The sequence below is a fragment of the Bufo gargarizans genome, chromosome 2 (genome assembly GCF_014858855.1).
Source record: "Bufo gargarizans isolate SCDJY-AF-19 chromosome 2, ASM1485885v1, whole genome shotgun sequence".
Lineage (NCBI taxonomy): Eukaryota > Metazoa > Chordata > Amphibia > Anura > Bufonidae > Bufo > Bufo gargarizans.
Genome location: NC_058081.1, coordinates 720700066 through 720728063, shown reverse-complemented (window position 1 = coordinate 720728063; position 27998 = coordinate 720700066). Strand labels below are relative to the sequence as shown.

Sequence of the window (27998 nt, the reverse complement as noted above, 5' to 3'; positions counted from 1 at the left end):
AGAATATATTATAAAATATATTATAAAAATACATATCACAGAACTGCACACTGTATACCTGTATACTTCTGTAGCAGTATGAGGTATATATTAGCGCTCTCATCCTGTATACGCTCTTTATACTGTATATATATATGTGTTTGGCATAGAACATCCAGAATCCCGTCAGGGGAAGAGCAGAGAACTGGAAAGGTCTGCGTCTTCCTAACAGACTTCGATCTTCACCTGTGGGATCTGCACCCGTCCTTAGAACTGACGGGGGGCGCTCCGCGCATGCTCGGCCACCCTCCATTCATTTCTATGGTGCTCGGCTATTTTCGGCAGTCCCATAGGAATGAATGGAGGGTGGCTGCACATGCGTGTTGTGCACTTCGTTACTTTGTGGGCTCAGTTCTAAGGATAGGAGCAGATCCCGGAGGTGGGACCAGCACCTATCAGACATTAGGGGCATATCCGAGCTATATGCCCCCCAATGTCCAAGGGTAGCAATGACCTACATAGCAGGTGTCTGACAAGGATCTAGACCACCCTGTTGGCATCTCCAGTTTAAATGTCTCTGAATATCCTCCTACCCAGGAACTTACGGAATCCAGACATTACAGTATACACTCTACGATGGCCATAATGCTTCAAGGTGCTCCAGGTGAAACATGACAGAAGCTCCAGGTCCACCATCCCTGGTGGTGCCTCTCCTCTGCTCTTCATCTAATACCTCCATGTATGTCCAGAAGGTTCAGTCTGTGTACATGGCAACACAACCAGCAGATGCTATGGGGCCCTATGGAGAGCCCCGACTCAGGTTCTATGGTGCACCATAATCAGAGAAGATGTAAACGAGGTCAAGAGAAACCAGAACACCAGAGATGTTCAGTGACCTCTACCATGAAAAGGTCCATCACTGGTCCATGGGTTTGATCACAGTTACTCCTATCAATGGACTTTGACCTCCAACTCTTGTCCAGTTCCATACTCATCATAGTCCACCATTGCTATACTTGTGTGGCATGTTTGACTTTGGGTTGGCTGGGTGGAAAGCTGGGTGAAGAATTTTCGAAACGATCGGATGTGTTGTCTCCAGAATTCTGCAAAATACCAAAGATAAAGTTACATTATAGACTCGATGGGTTGGCATGGTCTAAGAGCAAATTTAGCTCTGCTACATCTGTATTTCAGACTTATTAAAAAAGGCATACTAAGGAGTGAAGACCTCATGAGATCTTACAACCACCTACAGTACACAGAGGCAAGCTCTGCATGTGATGGGGCCCCTGAAAGGAGACGACTGCTCTTTAGGTTGGACCCATATTTGGACTTCCCCTGACTCAAGGCATCGGAAGGGGAGCTTTAACCTGAAAATGGTGTAGTGGGCCCCCTGGTGGCAGTGTCAGGTACAACTGTATCTGCATCCTCATTAACATCATGGCGAAAAGGTGCAGTGTATGAGCAGTCAGTGGGCACTAAAGGGGCACTCTTACTGTGTAGAAGTTGAAAAAGAGCACTATTACTATGAAGTGGGCACTAAAGCGGCACCATTGCTATACAGGAGCAGTTAAGGCCACTATATACTCATATACTCTTTCAGTGTGTAGTGGCAGTAACAAGCACTGTTACTATGTAGGAGGAGGTAGGGGGCACTATTACACTGAGGAGGGCATGACAGGGAAACTTTTAAAGTGTGGGGGCACTAAGAGGGAAGTATTACTGTGTTGGGAGTAAAGAGAACCACAATTACTGCATTGTACTGGGCACTATTGCCATCTGGGACACTACCTGTTCGGCAGTATTTTTTGGGGGTACTTATAGTTATGAGGACAGGGGGCAGCACAGGTGTGTTGTTTAAGCGATGGCAAGTTTATGTAGAGGGTGAGGAATAGGTGGAACTCTGGAAAAGTGAAGATCCAAAGATGTTTAGGCAACAAACTGTACGGAGACGGGCAATGACTGGAAGACATTGTCAAGGAGGTCTGGGCCGGATGGAAAAGAAAAGGGAAAGCAAATATTCCCAATCACAGTGTCCTATTAAAGTTTTTAACGTGTCCCTTAATAGACTGTGAAGACATAGGAAGATTGTGACTGATGTTGGGGGTGGAGACCCCCATGGGCCCACCAATGAGATAAGAGGGCCTGCTTATAAATACGGGCCCCTTCTTGTGCAGAGTGGTCAACCAGAACCAGGGAAGACCTCAGTGGATCGCAGAGCATCAAGGTTCTGAACTTCTACCGGTGGCTGATATCTCATATGTCTTCTGTAGATGGGCCACAGCCATCCTGGTTCTGATTCTGAGGAACCCAGTCCTCATGACTGAACCCACCATGATGTAGGAGCCCATGGAGATGGACGAGCTGCGGTACATGATGTTATTCAGGGTGAAGTACGCCGGATCATCGGGGGACAGAGTCGTTCCTGATACCTAGAACAGAGACACAATAAACGTGAAGAAATAGCCAAACAGAAAAAAAATCAGTTCCTCGCCACTTTTAATATCTTTGCTTACTGACAGTGAATAGAACTGATCACATCCAAAGACTAAAATCCTGATCAGAAATGATTGATCTCACAGCTCCAGTGTGAACAGTCCTCAGACTGATACATTGTAACAAGCAGGACAGGAGAGATATGTCTAACAATCGCTCCGCTGGGAGACAGATTGTTTCAGCCTCTGGATTTCAACAGTTCTATTCAGCAAGCAGAGATGTTGAATGTCACGAAGAAACAAAGCAGCAGAGTTTGGAGAGATGATACAGAAGGTGAGCCCATGTCGTACCGTGCGTATGGCTTCCTTATGGGGGGCGGCCGGAGTCTTCTCTTTTTTTCCTGAAGGAAACAAAATGATGTCATTGACTCCGCCCACTCCATGTCCACATACTGACCCCCCCCCATAATAACGACACACGGACATTATTGTACACTATGGACATAATTATTGCAATTTACACAACATTTTAATCCCAGGAAGAAGGACATTTTAAGCCCCACCCCTGATACACATAAGAACACCCCTCTTTATGCCATATTAGAATAAGCCCCGCCCCTAACCACTCATTTTGCAGGACTATCCCTCAAAAATTTGTTCCGGTGGAGTTGCCTTTTTTGAAGCATATTATCAGAGCTCAGTATGAAGAAAAATCCTGCAACTTTCTAACATACTGTACTTTGTGTTTCAATATCATCATACCATTTTCAAGATCTCTGCTTGCTGTCAGTGATTATCAGGACATCAATAATGTTTGTATTCATTGATGGCAAGCAGAGACACTGAAAATGCTGAGGAATCAAAGCACAAAACGTGTTAGAAAGCCGCAGAGCCGTTCATTATATGACGGTTAAAGCTGTATTTACTGACTGGGAAAAATCTTTAGGGAGTTAATAGAGAGGTAGCAGAGTTATTACTCAGTTAATAGACCGTGGTCTGCCATTTTGGACTGAACATGTCTATGTATTACTCTGGAGGACTCAACATGTCTATATATTACTCTGGAGGACTCAACATGTCTATGTATTACTCTGGAGTACTCAACATGTCTATGTATTACTCTGGAGTACTCAACATGTCTATGTATTACTCTGGAGTACTCAACATGTCTATGTATTACTCTGGAGTACTCAACATGTCTATGTATTACTCTGGAGTACTCAACATGTCTATGTATTACTCTGGAGGACTCAACAAGTCTATATATTACTCTGGAGGACTCAACATGTCTATGTATTACTCTGGAGGACTCAACATGTCTATGTATTACTCTGGAGTACTCAACATGTCTATGTACTACATCAACTCCCTATTGATATAATTGACTGTGCAATCCTTCATCTCCCCAGTGGTGGCGCTGCAGGGAAATGCAACACTTGCTGACAGTTTCCCCCACAGATGGCAGCTGATCTCTGGGATGCAATCAGTTCATTGTCCACTGTCCTATTAGCAACACATGTAAATTGCAATGGACACCAGGGGGCATCAAAGAGCACAGGAGAAAACCCAGAAAATGTGAAAGCAATGCTCCATCCTGTGTCACTGACATCAATATCAGGAGGGAATGGACTTGTCCCCAAAGAGTCACAGCCCTAAGTGCAGTAGAAGTAGTAGCAGTGCGTGCAGTAGTAGTAGTGATGAACACAGTAGCAGTAGTAGTAGCAGTGCGTGCAGTAGTAGTAGTGATGAACACAGTAGTAGTAGTAGTAGCAGTGTGGACAGTAGTAGTAGCAGTCCGTGCAGTAGTAGTAGTGATGAACACAGTAGTAGCAGTCCGTGCAGTAGTAGTAGTGATGAACACAGTAGTAGTAGTAGCAGTCCGTGCAGTAGTAGTAGTGATGAACACAGTAGTAGTAGTAGTAGCAGTGTGGACAGTAGTAGTAGCAGTCCGTGCAGTAGTAGTAGTGATGAACACAGCAGTAGTAGTAGCAGTCCGTGCAGTAGTAGTAGTGATGAACACAGTAGTAGTAGTAGCAGTGTGGACAGTAGTAGTAGTGATGCGCACAGTAGTAGTAGCAGTGCGTGCAGTAGCGTTGCATGCAGTAGCAGCAGTGCGTGCAGTAGTAGTAGCAGTGCGTGCAGTAGTAGTAGCAGTGCATGCAGTAGTAGTAGCAGTGCGTGCAGTAGTAGTAGTAGCAGTGCGTGCAGTAGTAGTAGTAGCAGTGCATGCAGTAGTAGTAGCAGTGCGTGCAGTAGTAGTAGTAGCAGTGCGTGCAGTAGTAGTAGCAGTGCGTGCAGTAGTAGTAGTAGCAGTGCGTGCAGTAGTAGTAGTAGCAGTGCGTGCAGTAGTAGTAGTAGCAGTGCATGCAGTAGTAGTAGCAGTGCGTGCAGTAGTAGTAGTGCATGCAGTAGTAGTAGCAGTGCGTGCAGTAGTAGTAGTAGCAGTGCATGCAGTAGTAGTAGCAGTGCGTGCAGTAGTTGTAGCAGTGCATGCAGTAGTAGTAGTAGCAGTGCGTGCAGTAGTAGTAGCAGTGCATGCAGTAGTAGTAGCAGTGCATGCAGTAGTAGTAGTAGCAGTGCGTGCAGTAGTAGTAGTAGCAGTGCATGCAGTAGTAGTAGCAGTGCGTGCAGTAGTAGTAGTAGCAGCAGCAGTGCGTGCAGTAGTAGTAGCAGTGCATGCAGTAGTAGTAGTAGCAGTGCGTGCAGTAGTAGTAGCAGTGCGTGCAGTAGTAGTAGTAGCAGTGCATGCAGTAGTAGTAGCAGTGCGTGCAGTAGTAGTAGTAGCAGTGCATGCAGTAGTAGTAGCAGTGCGTGCAGTAGTAGTAGTAGCAGTGTGGACAGTAGTAGTAGCAGTCCGTGCAGTAGTAGTAGTGATGAACACAGTAGTAGCAGTCCGTGCAGTAGTAGTAGTGATGAACACAGTAGCAGTAGTAGTAGCAGTGCGTGCAGTAGTAGTAGTGATGAACACAGTAGTAGTAGTAGCAGTCCGTGCAGTAGTAGTAGTGATGAACACAGTAGTAGTAGTAGTAGCAGTCCGTGCAGTAGTAGTAGTGATGAACACAGCAGTAGTAGTAGCAGTCCGTGCAGTAGTAGTAGTGATGAACACAGTAGTAGTAGTAGCAGTGTGGACAGTAGTAGTAGTGATGCGCACAGTAGTAGTAGCAGTGCGTGCAGTAGCGTTGCATGCAGTAGCAGCAGTGCATGCAGTAGTAGCAGTGCGTGCAGTAGTAGTAGCAGTGCGTGCAGTAGTAGTAGCAGTGCATGCAGTAGTAGTAGCAGTGCGTGCAGTAGTAGTAGCAGTGCATGCAGTAGTAGCAGTGCGTGCAGTAGTAGTAGTGCATGCAGTAGTAGTAGCAGTGCGTGCAGTAGTAGTAGTAGCAGTGCATGCAGTAGTAGTAGCAGTGCGTGCAGTAGTTGTAGCAGTGCATGCAGTAGTAGTAGTAGCAGTGCGTGTGCAGTAGTTAGTAGCAGTGCATGCAGTAGTAGTAGCAGTGCATGCAGTAGTAGTAGCAGTGCATGCAGTAGTAGTAGTAGCAGTGCGTGCAGTAGTAGTAGTAGCAGTGCATGCAGTAGTAGTAGCAGTGCGTGCATAGTAGTAGTAGCCAGTGCATGCAGTAGTAGTAGCAGTGCGTGCAGTAGTAGTTAGCAGTGCAGTGCAGTAGTAGTAGTAGCAGTGCGTGCAGTAAGTAGTAGCAGTGCGTTGCAGTAGTAGTAGCAGTGCTGCAGTAGTAGTAGCAGTGCGTGCAGTAGTAGTAGCAGTGCGTGCAGTAGTAGTAGCAGTGCGTGCAGTAGTAGTAGTCAGCATTGAGTATAGTAGTGCATGCAGTAGTAGTAGTGCATGCAGTAGTAGTAGTAGCAGTGCATGCAGTAGTAGTAGCAGTGCATGCAGTAGTAGAGTCAGGCGGCAGTAGTAGTAGTAAGCAGTGCCTGCAGTAGTAGTTAGTTGCAGTGCGTGCAGTAAGTAGTAGTATCAGTGCGTACAGTAGTAGTAGTAGCAGTGCATGGCAGTAGTAGTAGTAGCAGTGCATGCAGTAGTAGCAGTGCATGCAGTAGTAGCAGTGCGTGCAGTAGTAGTACGTGCAGTAGTAGTAGTAGCAGTGCGTGCAGTAGTAGCAGTGCGTGCAGTAGTAGTAGCAGCAGTGCGTGCAGTAGTAGTAGTAGCAGCAGTGCATGCAGTAGTAGCAGTGCGTGCAGTAGTAGTAGCAGCAGTGCGTGCAGTAGTAGTAGTAGCAGCAGTGCATGCAGTAGTAGTAGTAGCAGTGCGTACAGTAGTAGTAGTAGCAATGCGTGCAGTAGTAGTAGTAGCAGCAGTGCATGCAGTAGTAGTAGTAGCAGTGCGTACAGTAGTAGTAGTAGCAGTGCGTACAGTAGTAGTAGTAGTAGTAGCAGTGCATGCAGTAGTAGCAGTGCGTGCAGTAGTAGTAGTAGTAGCAGTGCGTGCAGTAGTAGTAGCAGTGCGTACAGTAGTAGCAGTGCATGCAGTAGTAGTAGTTGCAGTGCGTGCAGTAGTAGTAGTAGCAGTGCGTACAGTAGTAGTAGTAGTAGCAGTGCATGCAGTAGTAGTAGTAGCAGTGCATGCAGTAGTAGCAGTGCATGCAGTAGTAGCAGTGCGTGCAGTAGTAGTACGTGCAGTAGTAGTAGTAGCAGTGCGTGCAGTAGTAGCAGTGCGTGCAGTAGTAGTAGCAGCAGTGCGTGCAGTAGTAGTAGCAGCAGTGCATGCAGTAGTAGCAGTGCGTGCAGTAGTAGTAGCAGCAGTGCGTGCAGTAGTAGTAGTAGCAGCAGTGCGTGCAGTAGTAGTAGTAGCAGTGCGTACAGTAGTAGTAGTAGCAATGCGTGCAGTAGTAGTAGTAGCAATGTGTGCAGTAGTAGTAGTAGGGGTGTGCGCAGTAGTAGTAGTAGGGGTGTGCGCAGTAATAGTAGTGGTGTGTGCAGTAGTATTAGCAGTGTGTGCAGTAGTAGTAGTAGGGGTGTGCGCAGTAGTAGTAGTAGGGGTGTGCGCAGTAATAGTAGTGGTGTGTGCAGTAGTAGTGGAAGTAGTAGGGGTGTGCGCAGTAGTAGCAGTTGAGGTGTGCCCAGTAATAGTAGTGGTGTGTGCAGTAGTATTAGCAGTGTGTGCAGTAGTAGTAGTAGGGGTGTGCGCAGTAGTAGTAGTAGTAGTAGGGGTGTGCGCAGTAATAGTAGTGGTGTGTGCAGTAGTAGTGGAAGTAGTAGGGGTGTGCGCAGTAGTAGCAGTTGAGGTGTGCCCAGTAATAGTAGTGGTGTGTGCAGTAGTATTAGCAGTGTGTGCAGTAGTAGTAGTAGGGGTGTGCGCAGTAGTAGAAGTTGAGGTGTGCCCAGTAATTGTAGTGGTGTGCGCAGTAGTAGTGGAAGTAGTAGGGGTGTGCGCAGTAGTAGCAGTTGAGGTGTGCCCAGTAATAGTAGTGGTGTGTGCAGTAGTAGTGGGAAGTAGTAGTGGTGTGTGCAGTAGTAGTAGAAGTAGTAGGGGTGTCTGCAGCAGTAGTAGTAGTAGCGGTGCATGCAGTAGTAGTAGTAGCAGTGCATGCAGTAGTAGTAGTAGCAGTGCGTGCAGTAGTAGTAGTAGTAGCAGTGCGTGCAGTAGTAGTAGTAGTAGTAGTAGTAGCAGTGCGTGCAGTAGTAGTAGTAGCAGTGCGTGCAGTAGTAGTAGTAGGGGTGTGCGCAGTAATAGTAGTGGTGTCTGCAGTAGTAGTGGAAGTAGTAGGGGTGTGCGCAGTAGTAGCAGTTGAGGTGTGCCCAGTAATTGTAGTGGTGTGCGCAGTAGTAGTGGAAGTAGTAGGGGTGTGCGCAGTAGTAGCAGTTGAGGTGTGCCCAGTAATAGTAGTGGTGTGTGCAGTAGTAGTAGAAGTAGTAGGGGTGTCTGCAGCAGCAGCAGTAGTAGTAGCGGTGCTCACAGTAGTAGTAGTACTGAGGCGTGGAGTAGTAGTAGCGGTGCTCACAGTAGTAGTAGTACTGAGGCGTGTAGTAGTAGTAGTGGTGCGGCCCATATCTAGGGCACGTCTTATTGTGGACTCACCTTTCCTCCTTTTCCGTATACAGAATATCACAAGGACGATGAGAGTGATGAGTAATAACGCTCCGAACACTGAACCGATTACAATGCCGGCGATAGCTCCCCCGCTGAGTGACTGCGCAGCATCAGAGTCTGCAGGGAAGATATGAGGCACATACACAGTGTCACTGGGCCCCACACTGACCACACTCTTATACGGGCCCCCTGAGCATTTACCACAACCCCCTCCCTCTGCTGTCCCCTTGGTCTGGCAGCTGCTGGGGTCTGGGGTCTCTTCATATGGCTTCTTGCTGCCCTTCTCTATGTGGGGTTCCCCCCCGGGTGACCTGGGAGGAGGGGGCACAGACACCATGTTGACACTGGGCACATGTGCTATGGTGGGGGCAGGATGGGGCAGATAGTGGGGTAACGCCCCAACAGGCCACACCAACCACCAGGGGGCGCAGCGCGCTCTCTAGTGACAGAGAGACAGACATTTCAAAAACTTTATTTAAACACAAATTGCTCACAGCAGGAGTTAGGAGGCCTTCGGGCCCCCTGGACTATGGGGCCCCACCAGAACTGTGGGTGTTGTAACCCCTGTAAACAGGCACCCAGGGCACCTTTAATATAGATTAAAAATGTGAAAACCGCCCTTTAACATCTTGTTTCTAGGCTGGGATACGACCCGGTAAAGATACAGGCCCAAAGCCTCAGGCTGCACTACACGTCCCATAATCATTTCTGTCAGGCGCAGTGTTGTCATAGCGACCTGGATGCTGTGGCCTCATCCACCTCTGTTATATGGACACACATGCACAATACACGGAAGCAGTGATGGACATAGAGGGAAACTGATCAAAACTGGTGCGAACTGGTGCTATGGAGTCGTCGCCCATAGCAACCAACCACGAGGGGTCTTTGAAAATGAAAATTGGAAGCTGATTGGTTGCTGTGAGGAAGTGCCACAGTTTTGGTTTCCATGATAACACTACACCTGGAGATATGTTGTCATTAGGGTCTCTGTAGTGCAGCCTCAGGCTTTAGGCCTGTAACTTCATATAATCATATCATAGGCTTGAAATAAGATATTAAAAGGCGTTTTTTCACATTTTTATGTCATTTTATTATTTTTGTCTCTTTTTAACATCTCCCTGGTGTAAGGCCTTTACATACAGCAGCCAAAACCTGAATGTGAATGTAACTTGGTAGGGAGGAGCGGTGAGTTGGGCCTAGCTCCTATGAATGCTCTGCCCAGCAGTGGGAGTTCGACGGGGCCCCTTGGCCCTGTGGTACCCCAGGCGGCGTCCACTCACATGAAACGTTCAGCATCCGGGTGGCGGATTTCCAGTCGACGGGATTGGACACGTTGCAGGAGTAGCTCCCAGAGTAGCTCCGGTTCGGCCGGCTGATCTGCAGGGTCTTGCCTCCATCTGATGTGACGTAGCTGCCATTCGCCAGCAGTGGCTGTCCATCCCTCGTCCACGTGTAGGTCACCGCTCCGCTGGCTGCACTGCAGGTCAGGTTCACAGCGGGGGTGCCCTCATCTACTGCGTCGGGAGACTGCCACACCGAGGCATTAGTCACCGGGTCTGCGGGGACATCAAAAGAGGGACTGATAGCAAATCACATGCAGGACCGGGACAAGGGGCCGGGAGGGGGACGCCATAGGGGGGCAAGCAGGGTCCTGGGATATGATACACGTGCAAAAACCCCAATGTGATGTGAAATGATCCCAAATGTGGACCGGACCTGTTAGTTCTAAAAACTCATGTCCCCATGATAACATTTCCTGTCACCATGTGAGGACAGTGCAGTGTTATCATAGGGACACCAAAGAAAGCCATGGATCCACTATGGAACCATACAGAATGGATGCATCAGATGACAGGGCAGGGAGTGTTGTCATAGGGACCCAAAATCCAGTGTCACTCTGGATCTATACAGCATGGATCAGTCAGATAAAAGAGCATGGAGTTTTATCATGGGGGACACCGGATCCAGTGTCACTATGGATCTGTATAGAATTAGTCAGTCAGATCACAGGACAGGGAGTGTTGTCATAGGGACACAAAATCCAGTGTCACTCTGGATCTATACAGCATGGATCAGTCAGATAAAAGAGCATGGAGTTTTATCATGGGGGACACCGGATCCAGTGTCACTATGGATCTATATAGAATTGATCAGTCAGATCACAGGACAGGGAGTGTTGTCATAGGGACACAAAATACAGAGTCACTATGGATCTACACTGAACAAAAATATAAACGCAACACTTTTGGTTTTGCTCCCATTTTGCATGAGCTGAACTCAAAGATCTGAAACATTTTCTACATACACAAAAGACCCATTACTCTCAAATATTGTTCACAAATCTGTCTAAATCTGTGTTAGTGAGCGCTTCTCCTTTGCCGAGATAATCCATCCCACCTCACAGGTGTGGCATATCAAGGTGCTGATTAGACAGCAGGAATATTGCACAGGTGTGCCTTAGACTGCCCACAACAAAAGTCCACTCTGAAATGTGCACAGTTTTCACTTTCTGGGGTAAAGTCAGAAAACCAGTCAGTATCTGGTGTGGCCAACATTTGCCTCACTCAGTGCAACACATCTCCGTCGCATAGATGGGTGACATGTCCGGTGAGTATGCTGCCATGCAAGAACTGGGATGTTTTCAGCTTCCAGGAATTGTGTACAGACCCTTGCAATATGGGGCCGTGCATTATCCTGCTGCAACATGAGGGATGGTCGAGTGCAGGCCGGAATCAGGGCTGCAAGGCTGGATGGAGGCCTGGCATGACTGGGGCTTGGAGGGAGAGGATTCGGGGTTATGAAGGGTTAAGGAGGAAGGATAGTGATGGAAGGGATTGAGGTGTGGCTAAGGGCATAAAAGGGATAGCAAGGGCGGGAAAAGGGGCCATTTTGTGAGGACAGCAGTGTGGCAGCAGCCCCCGCCCACCTACCCCTTTGTTTTATTTTGGCTGCTGTTTGCCTGGGTTAGGTGGGGGTTCTCGAGTGTTTCTTAGTGTTGGTGTTAGGCCAAGGGTTGCGAGTGGATTACGGGTGGTCCGGCAGTGATTGGAGGGTAAGCTTTGTCATAGCGGCCTGGGGCGGTGGTGGGTCCTTGGAGTTGGTGGTTATGGTGGCTCTGGACTCCCCAGGTACTGGTTTAAGGTGTGATATGGCGGGTAGCGACCCAAGTTGGTTGCCCTTGGTTACCGGTTCCTGCCTCTGAGCTGGCGTTTATCGGCTAGAGGTAATTTAACTGAGGGTGAGGCCAGTTATCCGTCATTTATGGGGCTCCGTGTTGGCATTCATGGGTTCTTGGTAAGGTTTTAGGGTGGGGCCTTCAGGTGGGAAGGCCAAGGGTTAAGTTATGTATCTATTATATTTATTTGTATTTATGTTATTAATAAAAGGCTGCTGTGGCCATATAATCCTCTTGCTGAGTCTGTCATTATTGGGGGGAGAATGGAGTTTAAGAGCTAAGCGATTTGACAATACGCCGGTCATGGATGAACGGCACAACAATCGCCCTCAGGATCTCGTCACGGTTAGAGTTGAGCGAACACCTGGATGTTCGGGTTCGAGAAGTTCGGCCGAACATCCCGGAAATGTTCGGGTTCGGGATCCGAACCCGATCCGAACTTCGTCCCGAACCCGAACCCCATTGAAGTCAATGGGGACCCGAACTTTTCGGCACTAAAAAGGCTGTAAAACAGCCCAGGAAAGAGCTAGAGGGCTGCAAAAGGCAGCAACATGTAGGTAAATCCCCTGCAAACAAATGTGGATAGGGAAATGAATTAAAATAAAAATTAAATAAATAAAAATTAACCAAAATCAATTGGAGAGAGGTTCCATAGCAGAGAATCTGGCTTCCCGTCACCCACCACTGGAACAGTCCATTCTCAGATATTTAGGCCCCGGCACCCAGGCAGAGGAGAGAGGTCCCGTAACAGAGAATCTGTCTTCATGTCAGCAGAGAATTAGTCTGCATGTCATAGCAGAGAATGAGGCTTCACGTCAGCCACCACTGCAACAGTCCATTGGCATATATTTAGGCCCAGCACCCAGGCAGAGGAGAGAGGTCCCGTAACAGACAATCTGGCTTCATGTCAGCAGAGAATCAGTCTGCATGTCATAGCAGAGAATCAGTCTGCATGTCATAGCAGAGAATCAGGCTTCACGTCACCCACCACTGCAACAGTCCATTGTCATAAATTTAGGCCCAGCACTAGTGTTGAGCGGCATGTCCCATATTCGAATTCGCGAAATTTTGTGAATATTCGAAAGAATATTCGTAAAATATTCGCGATTATTCAAATTCGTTATTATTTCGCATATGCGATAATTCGAATTTTCGCATCGCATAATACATATGCTATGCAAAATTCACATGTGCGCTAATGAAATCGCCTTACGAAGATTCGCAACTCAATTCAATCACTAATGTATGAATGCAATGCCCTTTGCCTCTGTTCTGGGACAAGTGTAGATATTCGCATGTGCGCTAATAAAATCGCCTTACGAAGATTCGCACCTCAATCACTTTCTAGGGAATGTGAGACTTTTGGGAATCAATCGAGATACAGTGGGGGGTGATGACAGTAGTTGACAGAGTACAGATCAATGTAATCTGTAAGGTGGAAAGTAAAATAAAAAATACGAATATTCGTAAATCGAATTTTACGAAGTTCTACGTATTCGCGAATATGGTGCTATACTATATGAATGCACATGCACAGGCCTTTGCCTCTCTGTTCTGGGGACAAGTGTAGATATTTGCATTTGCGTTAATAAAATCGCCTTACGAAGATTCGCAGCTCAATTCAATCACTAATGTATGAATGCAAAGCCCTTTGCCTCTGTTCTGGGACAAGTGTAGATATTCGCATGTGCGCTAATAAAATCGCCTTACGAAGATTCGCAACTCAATTCACTAATGTATGAATGCAAAGCCCTTTGCCTCTGTTCTGGGACGTGCCGATATTCGCATGTGCGCTAATAAAATCGCCTTACGAAGATTCGCGCCTCAATCACTTTCTAGGCAATGTGAGTAAGATCTGAGCTGTTGGACCTTTGGGAAACAATCAATTATATGTGTACTGTAATTTTGTGGGGGGGGGGGAAAAAACAAAAAACGAATATTCGTTTTTACGAATATATAGCACTATATTCGAAATATTCGCGAAATCGCGAAGTTGCGATATTCGCGAAAAAAATTTGCTTTTCGAATATTCGCGCTCAACACTACCCAGCACCCAGGCAGAGGAGAGAGGTCCCGTAACAGACAATCTGGCTTCATGTCAGCAGAGAATCAGTCTGCATGTCATAGCAGAGAATGAGGCTTCACGTCAGCCACCACTGCAACAGTCCATTGGCATATATTTAGGCCCAGCACCCAGGCAGAGGAGGGAGGTCCCGTAACAGACAATCTGGCTTCATGTCAGCAGAGAATCAGTCTTCATATCATAGCAGAGAATCAGGCTTCACGTCAGCCACCACTGTAAGAGTCCATTGGCATATATTTAGGCCCAGCACACACACAGGCAGAGGAGAGAGGTCCCGTAACAGAGAATCTGGCTTCATGTCAGCAGAGAATCAGTCTGCATGTCATAGCAGAGAATGAGGCTTCACGTCAGCCACCACTGCAACAGTCCATTGGCATATATTTAGGCCCAGCACACACACAGGCAGAGGAGAGAGGTCCCGTAACAGAGAATCTGGCTTCATGTCAGCAGAGAATCAGTCTGCATGTCATAGCAGAGAATGAGGCTTCACGTCAGCCACCACTGCAACAGTCCATTGGCATATATTTAGGCCCAGCACACACACAGGCAGAGGAGAGAGGTCCCGTAACAGAGAATCTGGCTTCATGTCAGCAGAGAATCAGTCTGCATGTCATAGCAGAGAATGAGGCTTCACATCAGCCACCACTGCAACAGTCCATTGGCATATATTTAGGCCCAGCACACACACAGGCAGAGGAGAGAGGTCCCGTAACAGAGAATCTGGCTTCATGTCAGCAGAGAATCAGTCTGCATGTCATAGCAGAGAATGAGGCTTCACGTCAGCCACCACTGCAACAGTCCATTGGCATATATTTAGGCCCAGCACACACACAGGCAGAGGAGAGAGGTCCCGTAACAGAGAATCTGGCTTCATGTCAGCAGAGAATCAGTCTGCATGTCATAGCAGAGAATGAGGCTTCACGTCAGCCACCACTGCAACAGTCCATTGGCATATATTTAGGCCCAGCACACACACAGGCAGAGGAGAGAGGTCCCGTAACAGAGAATCTGTCTTCATGTCAGCAGAGAATTAGTCTGCATGTCATAGCAGAGAATGAGGCTTCACGTCACCCACCACTGCAACAGTCCATTGGCATATATTTAGGCCTAGCACACAGGCAGAGGAGAGAGGTCCCGTAACAGAGCAATCTGGCTTCATGACAGCAGAGAATCAGTCTGCATGTCATAGCAGAGAATGAGGCTTCACGTCACCCACCACTGCAACAGTCCATTGGCATATATTTAGGCCTAGCACACAGGCAGAGGAGAGAGGTCCCGTAACAGACAATCTGGCTTCATGTCAGCAGAGAATCAGTCTGCATGTCATAGCAGAGAATGAGGCTTCACGTCACCCACCACTGCAACAGTCCATTGGCATATATTTAGGCCTAGCACACAGGCAGAGCAGAGAGGTCCCGTAACAGACAATCTGGCTTCATGTCAGCAGAGAATCAGTCTGCATGTCATAGCAGAGAATCAGGCTTCACGTCAGCCACCACTGCAACAGTCCATTGTCATAATTTAGGCCTAGCACACAGGCAGAGGAGAGAGGTCCCGTAACAGACAATCTGGCTTCATGTCAGCAGAGAATCAGTCTGCATGTCATAGCAGAGAATCAGGCTTCACGTCAGCCACCACTGCAACAGTCCATTGTCATAAATTTAGGCCCAGCACCCAGGCAGAGGAGAGAGGTCCCGTAACAGACAATCTGGCTTCATGTCAGCAGAGAATTAGTCTGCATGTCATAGCAGAGAATCAGGCTTCATGTCAGCCACCACTGCAACAGTCCATTGGCATATATTTAGGCCTAGCACACAGGCAGAGGAGAGGTTCATTCAACTTTGGGTAGCCTCGCAATATAATGGTAAAATGAAAATAAAAATAGGATTGAATGAGGAAGTGCCCTGGAGTCCAATAATATATGGTTATGGGGAGGTAGTTAATGTCTAATCTGGACAAGGGACGGACAGGTCCTGTGGGATCCATGCCTGGTTCATTTTTATGAACGTCAGCTTGTCCACATTGGCTGTAGACAGGCGGCTGCGTTTGTCTGTAATGACGCCCCCTGCCGTGCTGAATACACGTTCAGACAAAACGCTGGCCTGCCGGGCAGGCCAGCACCTCCAAGGCATAAAAGGCTAGCTCTGGCCACGTGGACAATTTAGAGACCCAGAAGTTGAATGGGGCCGAACCATCAGTCAGTACGTGGAGGGGTGTGCACACGTACTGTTCCACCATGTTAGTGAAATGTTGCCTCCTGCTAACACGTTGCGTATCAGGTGGTGGTGCAGTTAGCTGTGGCGTGTTGACAAAAGTTTTCCACATCTCTGCCATGCTAACCCTGCCCTCAGAGGAGCTGGCCGTGACACAGCTGCCTTGGCGACCTCTTGCTCCTCCTCTGCCTTGGCCTTGGGCTTCCACTTGTTCCCCTGTGACATTTGGGAATGCTCTCAGTAGCGCGTCTACCAACGTGCGCTTGTACTCGCGCATCTTCCTATCACGCTCCAGTGCAGGAAGTAAGGTGGGCACATTGTCTTTGTAGCGTGGATCCAGCAGGGTGGCAACCCAGTAGTCCGCACAGGTTAAAATGTGGGCAACTCTGCTGTCGTTGCGCAGGCACTGCAGCATGTAGTCGCTCATGTGTGCCAGGCTGCCCAGGGATAAGGACAAGCTGTCCTCTGTGGGAGGCGTATCGTCATCGTCCTGCCTTTCCCCCCAGCCACGCACCAGTGATGGACCCGAGCTGCGTTGGGTGCCACCCCGCTGTGACCATGCTTCATCCTCATCCTCCTCCACCTCCTCCTCATCCTCGTCCTCCTCGTCCTCCAGTAGTGGGCCCTGGCTGGCCACATTTGTACCTGGCCTCTGCTGTTGCCAAAAACCTCCCTCTGAGTCACTTCGAAGAGACTGGCCTGAAAGTGCTAAAAATGACCCCTCTTCCTCCTCCTCCTCCTCCTCCTCCTGGGCCACCTCCTCTTCCATCATCGCCCTAAGTATTTTCTCAAGGAGACATAGAAGTGGTATTGTAACGCTGATAACGGTGTCATCGCCACTGGCCATGTTGGTGGAGTACTCGAAACAGCGCAACAGGGCACACAGGTCTCGCATGGAGGCCCAGTCATTGGTGGTGAAGTGGTGCTGTTCTGTAGTGCGACTGACCCGTGCGTGCTGCAGCTGAAACTCCACTATGGCCTGCTGCTGCTCGCACAGTCTGTCCAGCATGTGCAAGGTGGAGTTCCACCTGGTGGGCACGTCGCATATGAGGCGGTGAGCGGGAAGGCCGAAGTTACGCTGTAGCGCAGACAGGCGAGCAGCAGCAGGATGTGAACGCCGGAAGCGCGAACAGACGGCCCGCACTTTATGCAGCAGCTCTGACATGTCGGGGTAGTTGTGAATGAACTTCTGCACCACCAAATTCAGCACATGCGCCAAGCAAGGGATGTGCGTCAAATTGGCTAGTCCCAGAGCTGCAACGAGATTTCGCCCATTATCACACACCACCAGGCCGGGCTTGAGGCTCACCGGCAGCAACCACTCGTCGGTCTGTTGTTCTATACCCCGCCACAACTCCTGTGCGGTGTGGGGCCTGTCCCCCAAACATATGAGTTTCAGAATGGCCTGCTGACGTTTACCCCGGGCTGTGCTGAAGTTGGTGGTGAAGGTGTGTGGCTGACTGGATGAGCAGGTGGAAGGAGAGGAGGAGGAAGCCGAGAAGGAGGAGGTGGCAACAGGAGGCAAAGAATGTTGCCCTGCGATCCTTGGCGGCGGAAGGACGTGCGCCAAACAGCTCTCCGCCTGGGGCCCAGCTGCCACTACATTTACCCAGTGTGCAGTTAGGGAGATATAGCGTCCCTGGCCGTGCTTACTGGTCCACGTATCTGTGGTTAGGTGGACCTTGCCACAGATGGCGTTGCGCAGTGCACACTTGATTTTATCGGATACTTGGTTGTGCAGGGAAGGCACGGCTCTCTTGGAGAAGTAGTGCCGGCTGGGAACAACATACTGTGGGACAGCAAGCGACATGAGCTGTTTGAAGCTGTCTGTGTCCACCAGCCTAAATGACAGCATTTCATAGGCCAGTAGTTTAGAAATGCTGGCATTCAGGGCCAGGGATCGAGGGTGGCTAGGTGGGAATTTACGCTTTCTATCAAATGTTTGTGAGATGGAGAGCTGAACGCTGGCGTGTGACATGGTTGAGACGCTTGGTGACGGAGGTGGTGGTGGTGGTGTTGGTGGTACATCCCCTGTTTGCTGGGCGGCAGGTGCCAACGTTCCTCCAGAGGCGGAGGAAGAGGCCGAGGCGGCAGCAGCAGAATAGGCCGAGGCGGCAGCAGCAGAAGAGGTAGCAGGGGGAGCCTGAGCGACTTCCTTGGTTTTAAGGTGTTTACTCCACTGCAGTTCATGCTTTGCATGCAGGTGCCTGGTCATGCAGGTTGTGCTCAGGTTCAGAACGTTAATGCCTCGCTTCAGGCTCTGATGGCACAGCGTGCAAACCACTCGGGTCTTGTCGTCAGCACATTGTTTGAAGAAGTGCCATGCCAGGGAACTCCTTGAAGCTGCCTTTGGGGTGCTCGGTCCCAGATGGCGGCGGTCAGTAGCAGGCGGAGTCTCTTGGCGGCGGGTGTTCTGCTTTTGCCCACTGCTCCCTCTTTTGCTACGCTGTTGGCTCGGTCTCACCACTGCCTCTTCCTCCGAACTGTGAAAGTCAGTGGCACGACCTTCATTCCATGTGGGGTCTAGGACCTCATCGTCCCCTGCATCGTCTTCCACCCAGTCTTGATCCCTGACCTCCTGTTCAGTCTGCACACTGCAGAAAGACGCAGCAGTTGGCACCTGTGTTTCGTCATCATCAGAGACATGCTGAGGTGGTATTCCCATGTCCTCATCATCAGGAAACATAAGTGGTTCTGCGTCAGTGCATTCTATGTCTTCCACCGCTGGGAAGGGCTAGGTGGATGCCCTTGGGAAACCCTGCCAGCGGAGTCTTCAAACAGCATAAGAGACTGCTGCATAACTTGAGGCTGAGACAGTTTCCCTGGTATGCATGGGGGTGATGTGACAGACTGATGGGGTTGGTTTTCAGGCGCCATCTGTGCGCTTTCTGCAGAAGACTGGGTGGGAGATAATGTGAACGTGCTGGATCCACTGTCGGCCACCCAATTGACTAATGCCTGTACCTGCTCAGGCCTTACCATCCTTAGAACGGCATTGGGCCCCACCATATATCGCTGTAAATTCTGGCGGCTACTGGGACCTGAGGTAGTTGGTACACTAGGACGTGTGGATGTGGCAGAACGGCCACGTCCTCTCCCAGCACCAGAGGGTCCACTAACACCACCACGACCATGTCCACGTCCGCGTCCCTTACTAGATGTTTTTCTCATTGTTATGGTTCACCACAACAACAAATATATTATTTGGCCCAATGTATTGTATTCAAATTCAGCGGGATATAAATTTGAGGCCTAGTATTTAGGCGCTGGGTGACCGGTATGGATTTAGTGACAGAATTAGACTTGGAAATGCACAGAAGCGTGTGTGTGAAGTTATTCTGAATGACCCTATGTGCACCTTCAATATGATCTACCCTTTTAGGGATAGATTTCAAATAGCTCTGATATAGCAGAAACCGACTAAATTATGAAATTGCTAAATTGGGAATTGTATTTCAACCCAGAACAAAAAATGTGCTTGAACGGACACTAAATAACTTCCCAGCCACAACAGGACTAGCGGTAACGAGAGATTTAGCAGGGATATAAATTTGAGGCCTAGTATTTAGGCGCTGGGTGACAGGTATGGGTTTAGTGACAGAATTAGACTTGGAAATACACAGTAGCGGGTGTGTGTGAAGTTATTCTGAATGACCCAATGTGCACCTTGAATATTATATACCCTTTTAGGGATAGATTTCAAATAGCTCTGATATAGCAGAAACCACTAAATTATGAAATTGCTAAATTGGGAATTGTATTTCAACCCAGAACAAGAAATGTGCTTGAACGGACACTAAATAACTCGCCCAGCTACAGCACTAAGGACAGATTTAGCGGGATATAAATTTGAGGCCTAGTATTTAGGCGCTGGGTGACAGGTATGGGTTTAGTGCCAGAATTAGACTTGGAAATACACAGTAGCGGGTGTGTGTGAAGTTATTCTGAATGACCCAATGTGCACCTTGAATATTATATACCCTTTTAGGGATAGATTTCAAATAGCTCTGATATAGCAGAAACCACTAAATTATGAAATTGCTAAATTGGGAATTGTATTTCAACCCAGAACAAGAAATGTGCTTGAACGGACACTAAATAACTCGCCCAGCTACAGCACTAAGGACAGATTTAGCGGGATATAAATTTGAGGCCTAGTATTTAGGCGCTGGGTGACAGGTATGGGTTTAGTGCCAGAATTAGACTTGGAAATACACAGTAGCGGGTGTGTGTGAAGTTATTCTGAATGACCCAATGTGCACCTTGAATATTATATACCCTTTTAGGGATAGATTTCAAATAGCTCTGATATAGCAGAAACCACTAAATTATGAAATTGCTAAATTGGGAATTGTATTTCAACCCAGAACAAGAAATGTGCTTGAACGGACACTAAATAACTCGCCCAGCTACAGCACTAAGGACAGATTTAGCGGGATATAAATTTGAGGCCTAGTATTTAGGCGCTGGGTGACAGGTATGGGTTTAGTGCCAGAATTAGACTTGGAAATACACAGTAGCGGGTGTGTGTGAAGTTATTCTGAATGACCCAATGTGCACCTTGAATATTATATACCCTTTTAGGGATAGATTTCAAATAGCTCTGATATAGCAGAAACCACTAAATTATGAAATTGCTAAATTGGGAATTGTATTTCAACCCAGAACAAGAAATGTGCTTGAACGGACACTAAATAACTCGCCCAGCTACAGCACTAAGGACAGATTTAGCGGGATATAAATTTGAGGCCTAGTATTTAGGCGCTGGGTGACCGGTATGGATTTAGTGACAGAATTAGACTGGGATATGGCCAAAAAATAAACAGACTATTGCTGGTTAAATGCACTTGGTGTGACAGCTTCACCCTGATGTAGGCTTTAGCCAAAAAACAACCACACCATTGAGGGTTAAATGCACTTGGTCGCAGCTTGTGCTGGCGCACCACAAGACACAAAATGGCCGCCGATCACCCCAGAAAAATGTGACTGACAAACGGTCTGGGCAGCCTAAAAACAGTGAGCAATTGAGTATCAGCAGCTCAATGATCCACAGCTGCAGATCGATCAGTTAATCAAGTCCTTTGGAGGAGTTAATCTGCCTAATCTCGCCCTACTGTCGCAGCCGCAACCTCTCCCTACGCTAATCAGAGCAGAGTGACGGGCGGCGCTATGTGACTCCAGCTTAAATAGAGGCTGGGTCATATGGTGCTCTGGCCAATCACAGCCATGCCAATAGTAGGCATGGCTGTGATGGCCTCTTGGGGCAAGTAGTATGACGCTTGTTGATTGGCTGCTTTGCAGCCTTTCAAAAAGCGCCAAGAAAGCGTCACAAAAGCGCGAAGAAAGCGACGAACACCGAACCCGAACTTTTACGAAAATGTCCGGGTTCGGGTCCGTGTCACGGACACCCCAAAATTCGGTACGAACCCGAACTATACAGTTCGAGTTCGCTCATCCCTAGTCACGGTATCTCTGTGCATTCAAAATGCCATCAATAAACTGCACCTGTGTTCATTGTCCATAACATACGCCTGCCCATACCATAACCCCACCGCCACCATGGGCAACTCCATCCACAACGTTGACGTCACCAAACCGCTCACCAACACGACGCCACACACGCTCTCTACCATCTGCCCTGAACAGTGAAAACCGGGACTCATCCGTTAACAGAACGCCTCTCCAACGTGCCAGACGCCATCGAATGTGAGCATTTGCCCACTCAAGTCGGTTATGACGACGAACTGCAGTCAGGTCCAGACCCCGATGAGGACGACGAGCTGCAGATGAGCCTTCCTGAGACGGTTTCTGACAGTTTGTGCAGAAATTCTTTGGTTATGCAAACCGATTGTTGCTGCAGCTGTCCGGGTGGCTGGTCTCAGACGATCATGGAGGTGAACATGCTGGATGTGGAGGTCCTGGGCTGGTGTGGTTACATGTAGTCTGCGGTTGTGAGGCCGGTTGGATGTACTGCCAAATTCTCTGAAACGCCTTTGGAGACGGTTTATGGTAGAGAAATGAACATTCATTGCACAGGAACAGCTCTGGTAGACATTCCTGCAGTCAGCATGCCAACTGCACGCTCCCTAAAACGTTGTGACATCTGTGGCATTGTGCTGTGGGATCAAACTGTGCACATTTCAGAGTGGCCTTTTATTGTGGGCAGTCTAAGGCATGCCTGTGCAATACTTATGCTGTCTAATCAGCACCTTGATATGCCACACCTGTTAGGTGGGATGGATTATCTCGGCAAAGGAGAAGCGCTCACTAACACAGATTTAGACAGATTTGTGAGCAATATTTGAGAGTAATGGGTCTTTTGTGTCTGTAGAAAATGTTTCAGATCTTTGAGTTCAGCTCATGCAAAATGGGAGCAAAACCGAAAGTGTTGGGATTCTATTTTTGTTCAGTGTATATGGTATGGATCGGTCAGATAAAGAGCATGGAGCTTTATCATGGGGACATAGGATCACTGTATAGAATGGATCGGTCAGATAAAGAGCATGGAGCTTTATCATGGGGACATAGGATCACTGTATAGAATGGATCAGTCAGGTCACAGCGCAGGGATTGTTGTCATGGGGACACAGACAGTAAATAGACTTTCTGCTTCGGTTCCTCCTCCTCTGCTTGCTGTCAGTATATTGACACATTGTTGTTTATATTCAGAGGCTAATACCTGTGTAAACTTCTTCTCACAGCAGAAGGTCTGTTACAATTGTTACAGTCTATTCAGTCTATTCTGAGTAAACACGTCAGTTGCACAAATGTCTCCCCTGATAGTTTGTTACAATGTATCAGGCCAGCCGCCATAGTAAACACTCAGCTGTGAGAAGAATAAGGTAGGGACAGGTTTTCAGTATGTGGAGCAGCATGTCAACAATAAATATTCTCATTCACTGACAGCAAGCAGACATCTTGAAGACAGTGAGAAATTCAAACGAACAAACAAAAAAAAGATTGAAAATCTGCAGTCAGGGCCGCATCGGCCATGAAGCGTGATGAGCATCTCGCCTCAGGTGGCAGCCAACCTGCCCATGGGTGGGGGCGGCAGTTTATACTGTGGGCACGAGAGCCTCTGGCTCCATTCACTGCCGTTAAGTCTCATGGGCCGCATTGCCATTATTATGTCATCGCGCTGCCTGAAACATGGTGTGGGGTGACGTCATTGTGACTGCCAACTCAGGAATAGGCCTGCTGCCTGCAGCGCCCAGCGGAGGCGGAGAACACAGGGGGACATTACAGGCCGGAGCACTACAGGGGGACATTACAGGCCGGAGCACTACAGGGGGACATTACAGGCCGGAGCACTACAGGGGGACATTACAGGCCGGAGCACTACAGGGGGACATTACAGGCCGGAGCACTACAGGGGGACATTACAGGCCGGAGCACTACAGGGGGACATTACAGGCCGGAGCACTACAGGGGGACATTACAGGCTGGAGCACTACAGGGGGACATTACAGGCCGGAGCACTACAGGGGGACATTACAGGCTGGAGCACTACAGGGGGACATTACAGGCCGGAGCACTACAGGGGGACATTACAGGCCGGAGCACTACAGGGGGACATTACAGGCCGGAGCACTACAGGGGGACATTACAGGCCGGAGCACTACAGGGGGACATTACAGGCCTGGAGCACTACAGGGGGACATTACAGGCCTGGAGCACTACAGGGGGACATTACAGGCCGGAGCACTACAGGGGGACATTACAGGCCTGGAGCACTACAGGGGGACATTACAGGCCGGAGCACTACAGGGGGACATTACAGGCCGGAGCACTACAGGGGGACATTACAGGCCGGAGCACTACAGGGGGACATTACAGGCCGGAGCACTACAGGGGGACATTACAGGCCGGAGCACTACAGGGGGACATTACAGGCCGGAGCACTACAGGGGGACATTACAGGCCGGAGCACTACAGGGGGACATTACAGGCCGGAGCACTACAGGGGGACATTACAGGCCGGAGCACTACAGGGGGACATTACAGGCCGGAGCACTACAGGGGGACATTACAGGCCGGAGCAGGCTACAAGGGGGGACATTACAGGCCGGAGCACTACAGGGGGACATTACAGGCCGGAGCACTACAGGGGGACATTACAGGCCGGAGCACTACAGGGGGACATTACAGGCTGGAGCACTACAGGGGGGACATTACAGGCTTGGAGCACTACAGGGGGACATTACAGGCTGGAGCACTACAGGGGGGACATTACAGGCCGGAGCACTACAGGGGGACATTACAGGCTGGAGCACTACAGGGGGACATTACAGGCTGGAGCACTACAGGGGGACATTACAGGCTGGAGCACTACAGGGGGACATTACAGGCTGGAGCACTACAGGGGGACATTACAGGCTGGAGCACTAGAGGGGGACATTACAGGCTGGAGCACTACAGGGGGGACATTACAGGCTGGAGCACTACAGGGGGACATTACAGGCGGAGCACTACAGGGTACATTACAGGGCCTGGCGCACTACAGGGGGACATTACAGGCTGGAGCACTACAGGAGGACATTACAGGGCCGGAGCACTACAGGGGGACATTACAGGCCGGAGCACTACAGGGGACATTACAGGCCTGAGCACTACAGGGGGACATTACAGGCCGGAGCACTACATGGGGGACATTACAGGCTGGAGCACTACAGGGGGACATTACAGGCTGGAGCAACTACAGGGGGGACATTACAGGCCGGAGCACTACAGGGGGACATTACAGGCTGGAGCACTACGGGGGACATTACGGCCGGAGCACTACAAGGGGGACATTACAGGCTGGAGCACAGTACAGGGGGACATTACAGGCCGGAGCACTACAGGGGGACATTACAGGCCGAGCACTACAGGGGGACATTACAGGCCGGAGCACTACAGGAGGACATTACAGGCCGGAGCCCTACAGGGGGACATTACAGGCCGGAGCACTACAGGGGGACATTACAGGCCGGAGCACTACAGGAGGACATTACAGGCCGGAGCACTACAGGGGGACATTACAGGCTGGAGCACTACAGGGGGACATTACAGGCCGGAGCACTACAGGGGGACATTACAGGAGGACATTACAGGCTGGAGCACTACAGGGGGACATTACAGGCTGGAGCACTACAGGGGGGACATTACAGGCTGGGGCACTACAGGAGGACATTACAGGCTGGAGCACTACAGGGGGACATTACAGGCAGGAGCACTACAGGGGGACATTACAGGCCGGAGCACTAAAGGGGGACATTACAGGCTGGAGCACTACAGGGGGACATTACAGGCTGGAGCACTACAGGGGTGGTGACTTTTTAATACAGGGGGCACTACAGGGGAAATTATAGTACAGGGGTCATTATACCTATGGGCACTACAGGGGGCATTATAATACAAGGGGCACTATGGCGGGGATAAATGCTGGGACACTATAGGGGATCTTATTGCTTTTGGGGGCCCTATGGAGGTGCCTTATACAGCGGCCTTGTTACTGCTGGGGGGCACTATGGTGGCATTGTTAGTACTGGAAGTATAGTGGGGACATTATTATTGAGCACAATATGGAGGGCATCGCAGCTTAAGAGGGGTGCCCTTGGGGAGCATCGTCACTATTGGCGGTACTATAGGGGGCACTATTACTAATGAGGGCACTCTGAGAGTATTAATTCTATTGATGGGACTTTGGGGGTCACTATTAATATGGGGGGGGTCTACTCGTACAGCAGTATTATTTCTGCAGTATACTATTTGGGGGCACTGGGGAGCGCAGTGGGCATAGTACTGAGGGTAGCAGCAGGATGACGATGTTAGGGCACCAGGGTGAAGAGTATGATGGAAAAGTGAGGGACCTAATATGTCTGTCTGATAAACCCTGCAGAGAGGAGACGCTGCTGGAAGAAGTCGTCATGATGGTCTGATGAGGAGAGAGAACATCTACATCAGAGGAGACATGTAAGAGGTAAGTGGCCCTGTATCCTCCGGTATGTTCTGTAGCGCTGTATGTAATGTCCATCCACAGTAGGGCTGGGGGGTTGAATTGAGAATTTGGCATGGGGGGGGGGGGGGAATGAGGGCCAACATTTCAGTTTTCGTCTTCGCTTTAGAGAGGCTTGGAGCACCCCTGGCCCCATCTGGCCGGCCCTTTGTAATATGTAGAATTAACTCTTTCTTGGACTCACCGTAAATTTTCACCGGAAATGTCACTGAGCTCTCGGCTTGTCCGGGCACCGAAGCCGATACCGTGTAATTTCCGCTGTCATTCTTGGTGCTGTTGGATATGAGCAGGGATCCGTTGTCAGTGACGTTCAGTCTTCCGCTGTATTTAGGATCTGGGCGACTGATCCCTTGGGACCACAAGACCAGCACCGTGTCATTTATTTTCCATGTGATAGACGGGTTCTGACCGGTTTCATACGAGATGGACAAGATGATGTTTCTCCCAACCAGGAAATCGCTGGATGAATCTTTCGTCAGTGTAATTGCCGCGGCTTCCCGGCCTGTGGAGAGTAACATGGCGGAGGAGGGTCAGTCCATAGATGGGGGTTATAGGCACCGTGATAGTAAAAGCTGTGCAATAGTCAGTGGGAGACAGTAAGCAAGAAGGCTCTGCAATGGAAGGTGCCCATGGTGCGGACCCCCCTGATCGGCTGCATATACAGGTGGGTAGCCATAGGGAGGTGCGGAGGCAGGAGTCGCACACAGGCCCTAGGGTGTGAGGCCCCACCAGGGGGCGCTGTTACAGAGCTTGTGTGCTCGGTCAGTGACTGGGGGGACAGCGGATACTTTGTATACAGGATGCACATCCTGACTCCCCATTTCACTTTATGCTTTAGAAGGTAACACAGAAACATGGCAGGGCGTCATCACAGGGCCCGGGCCCCCGGAAGGAATACGCCCTCATCTACCGCTCATAGCTTCCATGTCACCCTTTACCCCAAAAATGACGCCCTGCAATGAAACCGATCCACAGCGGCCAATAAAATCCTGAGTCAGACGTGTCCGTCCGCACCTTCCTCTTGGCTCGAGCTGAGAAGACCAAGCCCGAAATATACCTCTGCCCTAAATCACTGCCCGGAGAATGTGAGTGAGGAAGGATAGATGGATATGAGATAGATATGAGAGAGATAGAGATAGATAGATAATAGATATGAGATAGATAATAGATAATAGATAGATAGATAGATTAGATAGATATATAATAGATAGATAGATAGATAGGAGATAGATAGATAGATAGTAGATAGATAGATAGATAGATATGAGATAGATGACAGACAGATACTGGACAGACAGACAGGTGACACATTGGTACAGTGCCGTCTGTCCTGCAGTCAGGGTACACTGTGGGCTCCTCTCTGGGGTTACTTGTATTTACTCAGCTTTTTCAGATACAACTGAAGAAACATCTCACCTGTATGTCTGACAGAAGGGAACGCCCCAGGATCCCCCCCCCCTCTGCTTCCCATTCCTATAGATCCCTGGTGTAATGTCACTTACCAGTGTGTGCCAGCAGCAGGGCGCAGAGCAGGGTGGCACCACCGTCCATTGCCCAGACACCTGTGGACAGGTGACACCAGTTACAGGTGTATTTCCTGTTATCCCCTGGAAGAAGTAGGAGGCGGAGGAGGGGAGGGGAGAGGCGACAGGTAGAGGACACACCTCTATGGCCGGCTTCACATTACACAGCCCCAGTGTGTGGGTATCTAAGCCGGTGTGTGATACCGAGGGCAGCGAGGTCACATTCCTGAGAGTCTAATATACATTACCTTTACAGGGGGTTCTCTGTGGTTGAGCCGTACTATAAATATTTATATTTAGTATCTCGTTACATTATGTACTCCAGTCACATCCAAAGCAAAACTGTTTTGCAAATGCTTAGTCGTTTTTCACATGTTCTACTCTAGTTACAAGCAAAGCTAAGCATTGTCCTGCACTGTAGACATTCATTTCATGCATCTCATTACATGTTCTTCTCCCGTCACATCCAAATGTCATTTTATGGAAGCAATTTTATAATCTTCTTCATGTCGTGTTTTACTCCAGTAACATCTAAAACAAAACATTTATA

At 49.1% G+C, this 27998-nt stretch overlaps 1 protein-coding gene across 1 annotated transcript; it reads right to left on the bottom strand.

Annotated features, from left to right (window-relative positions):
- LOC122927120 (carcinoembryonic antigen-related cell adhesion molecule 2-like) lies at positions 1-27518 on the bottom strand. Its single transcript, XM_044278702.1, has 7 exons — positions 27428-27518; positions 26110-26427; positions 9738-10013; positions 8446-8574; positions 2766-2815; positions 2313-2411; positions 1-1082 (listed from the first exon to the last, which is right to left on the bottom strand). Exons 1-7 carry the CDS (start codon positions 27474-27476, stop codon positions 990-992), a joined length of 1014 nt encoding a protein of 337 aa, XP_044134637.1. The 5' UTR covers positions 27477-27518; the 3' UTR covers positions 1-989.
- Positions 27519-27998: the final 480 nt, after the last annotated feature.

Excerpts from the sequence above, each read along its gene's own strand:
- LOC122927120 (XM_044278702.1), bottom strand. The coding sequence starts at position 27,476 with ATGGACGGTGGTGCCACCCTGCTCTGCGCCCTGCTGCTGGCACACACT. Across the intron at positions 26,428-27,427 it reads CCTGCTGCTGGCACACACTG|GCCGGGAAGCCGCGGCAATT; the intron begins GTAAGTGACATT and ends TACTCTCCACAG. Across the intron at positions 1,083-2,312 it reads CCATGGGCTCCTACATCATG|AATTCTGGAGACAACACATC; the intron begins GTGGGTTCAGTC and ends GGTATTTTGCAG.